Below are 6,119 nucleotides of genomic sequence, written 5' to 3' on the forward strand. Positions count from 1 at the left end.
AAGACAAGGTGAGTGATGTCACATTGTTGGGGGGGGTGGCAGGGGGAATGACCTGTGGATAGCTTCTGGCACAATAGGTGCTCAATAAATATAAGATGACGTATATCTGCGTGGCTTACGTCTGCGGGCCACAGAGGCACGGGTCCCATGGGCCGCGGGGGAGGGGTTCAGACCTGCGCACCCTTGGCCTAGGTTTTCGGAATATCTTTATTAACGAGCACTTCAAGGTAAGCCGCGATGGAAACCAGATGTGGGATCCAGCAGTCGGCGGCAGAGCAAGGAGCAGAGATACCAAGGGGGTGGGGTGGGGGTGAAGATTAGCCCAGCTGAGGTTGGGGGTAGAAGCACGACCCCCCAGGTATTTTTTCTTTGGGAGACCTTTGGTGCAGAAGATTGATTTCTGACCCTCATCCCTGGGTTCGTGGCGCTCAGGCACTCTCTCCTTTTACTTTGCCCCTTCACCTCTCACCCCATCCCCCGCCTCCTTTGAGGTAAATCCTCAATCCACGGACTTTCCCTGCAGTTTATCAAAAGCTGCTCTAAGTGGTCTCCTTCCAACTGAGTCATTCCCCAGTGGGAGACCCATTTCCTCTGCTTTTTGCGTTTTCGCTGTCCCCAGTGCCATCCCAGGACCGTGGAGGGACTAGCCCCAGCATGGGTTCCAAGGCGGGCCCCCGCCAGATGACCGCACCTCTCTGAGCCTTGGTTTGTTCATCTAAAATTGGGGACCCCAACCTCCACCCTTCACAGTTGTTGTGAGGCGGCGCAATCGATGACCAACCCTGGGGAAAAGTCTGGACGCACCCTAAAAGGTCTTCTCCCTTGCTGTGGCTGGTCCCAGTGCCCCGAGGCGCGCGCTGCCGAGGGAAACCACAACCCGTCAAATCCAAGCCATTGGTTTTACAGTGGGAGACAGTGAGTCTAGAGAGAGAAAAGGCTTCCTCACCCTTATCCCAAGCCATGAGCAGGTGACAGCGAGACGACAGGGCACAGCCAGCAGGTCTCCAAACTCCTCGCTCTCAACCTCGCGGACCGAAAACCCCCTGGGCTGGGTGCAGATGGGAGGAGAGCGCGGCTCTGTCCCAGGAGGGGAGGGAGGGGACCGAGCTCTAAAGCTTCCATAACCTGGCCCATCAAGGGCTTCTCTGGTGTTTGAGCGCACACAGGCCCCTCGACACCCTGCCCCAGCATCCATGTAGGGGAGGGAAATAGTTAATTAGACGGGAAAGTGGCTGAGCACGGGACTACCGCCTTGGGTGTGTGCTAATTTCGCAGAGGGACCGAGAATGGGGAAGAGGGGTTGGAAGCAGAGAAAGAGGCACTGGTGGGAAGGCCCAAAGCTGTGCCCACAAATTCGAAGGTCATTGTCCCAAGGACTGCACTAGGAGGCTAGCGACCCTTCTGACTCTGAAAGTGAAAACCTGTTAGGTATTTTTTGTTTCTTTTCTTTTCTCTTTTCTCTTCTTTTTTTCTTTCTTTTAATCTGTCCCTAAAGTTTTGCCTGCCTCCCTCCCCTGGGCCAAACCGTGGACCCGCTATTCTCAGCCTAGTTTCAGGAGTCCTAGGGCCGGGTCACTTCTCCCACCCGGCCTAGAATCGGAAAGGCCCTCGGGCGCCTCCGGGTTTAATCCCCAGCGAGCGAGTTAGTAGCATCTCCGTGAGAGAGAGGAAGGGAGGAGCAGGGGGTGTTAGGAGAGTAGGGAGAGAGGAGGGGTGGGGTGGGGGAAGAAGGAGAGAAGGAAGGAGAGAGTCAGGGGGAAAAAATTCACTCTCCCTCTTTTTTCACCCGCACTTCAAAATCTTAAGAGGCTTTGGGAGATCTGGTCAACTTTCCGAAACATCTGAATCTTTTTACAGCCCTCCGTTCTTTCCCTGGGCCAGCTGCGGGGAGGGAGAAGGAAGAGAGAGGAGGAGGGGGAGGAGAGAGAGAGACAGAGAGACAGAGAGAGAGAGAGAGACGAGAGGAGAGAGAGAGAGAGAGACGTGGAGGGAGGAGGGAGAGCGAGCAGGCCCGCGCGGAGCGCAAGGCCACCGCCTCCTCGCCTCCTCGCCTCCCCAAACTCCCGGGCAGGGCGCGCGGTGGCGTCCTCGCGCTCTCGCTCGCGCCCCCGCCCGTCGCCCGCGCAGGCCAGGCATGAATGCTGAGACTTGCGTCTCTTACTGCGAGTCGCCGGCTGCTGCCATGGACGCCTACTACAGCCCGGTGTCGCAGAGCCGGGAGGGCTCCTCGCCTTTCAGGGCATACCCGGGCGGCGAGAAGTTCGGCACAACTTTCCTCTCGGCCGCCGCCAAAGGGCAGGGATTCGCAGACGCCAAGAGCCGGGCCCGCTACGGCACGGGGCAGCAGGACCTGGCGGCAGCCCTGGAGAGCGGCGCCGGGGCGCGGGGCTCCTTTACCAAGTTCCAGCAGCAGCCGCCGCCGCAGCCGCAGCCGCCCGCCCCGCAGCCGCCGCCGCCGCCGCCCGCGCAGCCCCCGCATCTCTACTTGCAGCGCGGCGCTTGCAAGACTCCCCCGGACGGCAGCCTCAAACTCCAGGACGGCAGTGGCGGCCACAACGGGGCCTTGCAGGTCCCCTGCTACGGTGAGTGCACGTGCGGGGCGCTCGGGGCCGGGGCTCGGGGGCGGGAGGCAGGGCTCGGCGGGCCGGGGTGGCTCTGGGTCGGACAACGGGAGCCGACGGTTCCGAGGGGACCGTGGGATCGGTCCGGCCCCCTTCATCTCGCCACGCCGAGGGCTCGGAGCGGTTGTGGCTGTTAAACCCGCCCTGGGGCTTGTTTTCTCCCCGTCCTCGCCGGTTCCCCCGACCACTCGCTTTGCGCGGCTCGCGGGGCCGCCTCCGAAGCGGATGCTTCGCCCGGCTCGGGGCGTGCGGCGGCGAAGTGTGGCGGCGCGGCGCTCGGGCGCGGGGCTCCGGGGCTGCCGAGGCCTCGCTCCCCGCAGGCCTGGAGGCTCCCCGGGCGGTGCTGCAGGTGGGAGCGTCGCAGGTGCCGAGCCCGCTGGGAGCCCGGAGCGCAGTCAGGCTGAGCGCGCCCGGGGAGCCGCGGGTCGGGGACGCCGCACGGGTGCGGGGCCGCAGACGCCTGGAGCCGCCGAGGACCCGAGTTCGCCCCCTACACACACACACACACACACCCACACACACACCCACACACACACACCCACCCACACACACACACACACCCCGACAAGCGCGGCTCGCCAGGGAGAGGCAGGCCGGCTGGCGTTCGGAGCGATTCTCGCCCGGCGAACCTGGGAGGCGGCTGGCCTCGGAACAATGGTTTAGGACCGACCGGCAAGAAGGCAAGGAGCTGCAGAGTTCCAGGCAGCGCAATGCTGGGGGAAGAGGGAAGCTTCTGGGTCCTGATTTGGGCCCACAGGGAAAGCCGAGGCCTAAATGACCTCCAAGCCCCCTTGAGCTCGCAGGCAGGCAGGACATAGGCCTGGGCCCCCAGAGCTTAGCAACCATGATGGAGGGAAGGGCAGCCTGAGGCCAGAGCCGCTCAGGAGCCTAGGCCTTCTCGCCCACTGAATCGGGATTGACAAGCCCCAAGCTGGCAAAGAGAGAAACCCAGAAGGGAGGGAAAAATCTTCCTGGGCTAGGAGCCCTGGATACACTCTCCCTGAGGCCTTGGCCTTCAGGCAGGGCCCTGGAGATGAGCTGGTCCTGACACAGCAACAGCTTTGGCTGCACTGGTCCAGTATGGATGGAGAGACACCAAGACTGGGGACAGACATGGGACATGGTGGAGGCCTTGGTGGCTAGAATTGCCTTAGGAAAACAGCCCATGGCAGACACTTTCTTATATCCAAACTAGCTTTCCAGAGGCTCACAACTAGTTCATTAGGTGGTTGTTGACGCAAACATTTGCACAATCATAGACTTGACTACACACAACCTCTTCCTCATGAGCCAACAGAGTCACACACTAAATACACTCAGTCATATGGCCTCACACATAGTCACACACTCCCAAACCCACAGGACAGGACTGAGAGCAGATTTAGAAAGGTCCAGTGGCCTTTCCCCACTTCCACCGCCTTTCCTCTCCACCTTCCTGTGGGAATGAGATCAGGCACTCAGATCACAGACATTCACGGCCGCACACAGGTGCTCCTTCCCCACTCGGGCAGGCAGGGGTTGTCAGCTCCTGTCAGCAGGCATCCGCCTGCCAGGGCTGCAGACTCGCGCTCCCTCCTCCAGGCCTTACCCAGACCCCTCCTGGTCCCTGTTGCCAGGACTATTAGGTGGGAGCAAGTCTCAGACTGAGGGGCCCGTGGAGGTCCATTGTGCAAAGTCAGAAGCCTCATAGGCTTTCTCTCCCACTATACTGGATTTTCATGTTTTAAAGAAATCCACCAAAGAGGCTTCTGCAGAGGAAGAGACATTACATAAGAAGAGGTGCCAAGCTGCTTCCAACCTCTTGTTTGGCAGATGTCTTCAGGTCCAGGGAGAGAGGAAAGGGCTGGCCTCCTCTGGGCACTGTCTCAGAGCGCTGCTGGGCCCCCACACACCGGCCTGGCCCTTCCTCTAACTTGCATTAGCCGGTTGAGCAAGCGACTCCTCGAAGGCCCTTTTCCTCATAGAGGTAACTGCATCAGTGGGTGGTAAGTGCCCCCCCACCCCACGCCAAGAAAGCAAAAGTCTAGTCTCCTCCAGGATTCCACCAAAAGCCTCTGTGCTGTTGGGAACCTGTAGACACTCAATTCTGAGGACAGGGCAGGCCCCTGCCCCTGCTCTGGGCAAAGCCCTAAGCTGCAGATTGGGACAAAAGGAGGCCCAGCATCAGCCACAGGACCACCACTCCCCTGCTGCCTGAGATGGAGGCACCGCTCAGGGCAAAGCCACAAACAACAAACAGCTCTGTTTATTCTTCTCCTAGCAGCTGAGCTTCCCTGGCCAGGAGGAGATTTCTGGCCCTTGCGGAAAGATTAGGCACATGAAGTCCAAGATGAGAAACCAAGGCACCAAGAGGTTAGGCTGTGCCCTTTACAGAGGCAGCTGGGAGGAGGGCCTCTGGAGTTGGCTCTGTAGGCGGCCAGCAAGCAGGGAAACTGAGGCACACGCTGGTGGCAGTTCTCTCCCACACTTGGAGAATGTGGACTCAAGAGGGGGTAAATGGGGTTCAAAGAAAAAGCCGGCCCCCGCGATCTGACTGCAGGTAGCTTGGACCTTGCAAACCTCCCTCCCGGCTCTTTTGGTCCCGGGGCTGGAAGTTCCGTTCTGGATCGGCGGAAGGGCACCGAATGGGGGGCGAGGCCCCGGAGACCTCCTCCGGGACCTCAGCCTGGGGAGCCACTCCCGGCGCGTCCAAGCGCCCCTGCGCGAGCGAAGCCCCGGCCTGGCGGGGTTGCGCCAGGGCCACGCTGAGCGGGCGCGCGGCGGGGAAGCCGCCTGCAGTCCCCGCGGGCCCGGCCTTCTCCTTCCCGGAGCTGCCGAAAGTGGAGGTGAGAAATCCTCTCAGTCCGCAGGCGTCCCTACCCCTTCCTGGGCCTCCGTTTCCCCCTCAGTACTAAAAGCTCGCCGAGCAAGCCGATGGGCAGTCAGTCCCCTCCGGGTGCAGGAGATGATTGCAAGTTTGGGAACGTGCCTCACGGTTCGCGCGTGCTGCAGTCACCATCTCGCCGGGCTCCCGGGGCGCACCTCGGCCTTGCGAAGTCCTTGCTGGTTCCTGGCCCGTCCTTGGGCCCATGGGCCCCAGCGGACCCGCCAGGTTGGAGACCCGACGTTTCTCCGCCGCACAAAGAGCCTCCTCGTCGCCAGAGTGAGGTCTCCCACGCCTCGCCGCCCCCCCTGAGCCCCGGGCAGCCGCCCCGAGCCCCCCCCCCCCGCGGCCGCCGCTGCCCCAGGCCTCGGCCATGCGCCCCGGGAAGCTTCGGGGAGCAGCTCTGCTCCCTCCTTCTCTTTCGCTTTCGATTCGGTGCGCGCAGGTTTTCGTTGCTAGCCGCTGGCTACCTTGCCATCCACGTGCCCCCCCACTCCCCCAAAGAAGCGCTCACAGCTCAGAGGTCGCGAGATGCGCGGGCCGGGCCGGAGACCCCTGGGGCGCCGCCGAGGGGCTGGTCCTCATTTGTCGAATTAGATGCAGTGTTTGAAAGCTAAGGGTATTTATTGGGGCCC

At 61.6% G+C, this 6,119-nt stretch overlaps 1 protein-coding gene across 1 annotated transcript in view; it reads left to right on the top strand.

Annotated features, from left to right (window-relative positions):
- The first annotated feature begins 2,126 nt into the window (after nucleotides 1-2,126).
- ALX4 (ALX homeobox 4) overlaps nucleotides 2,127-6,119 on the top strand; it is a 39,614-nt gene continuing 35,621 nt past the window's right edge. Inside the window, exon 1 of the mRNA XM_081798283.1 lies at nucleotides 2,127-2,582. Coding sequence (XP_081654409.1) covers nucleotides 2,135-2,582 — 448 coding nt within the window. The 5' untranslated portion in view covers nucleotides 2,127-2,134. The remainder of the gene's footprint in view (nucleotides 2,583-6,119) is intronic.

This window comes from Leptonychotes weddellii, chromosome 11, assembly GCF_054177405.1.
Source record: "Leptonychotes weddellii isolate Sample4059 chromosome 11, ASM5417740v2, whole genome shotgun sequence".
Lineage (NCBI taxonomy): Eukaryota > Metazoa > Chordata > Mammalia > Carnivora > Phocidae > Leptonychotes > Leptonychotes weddellii.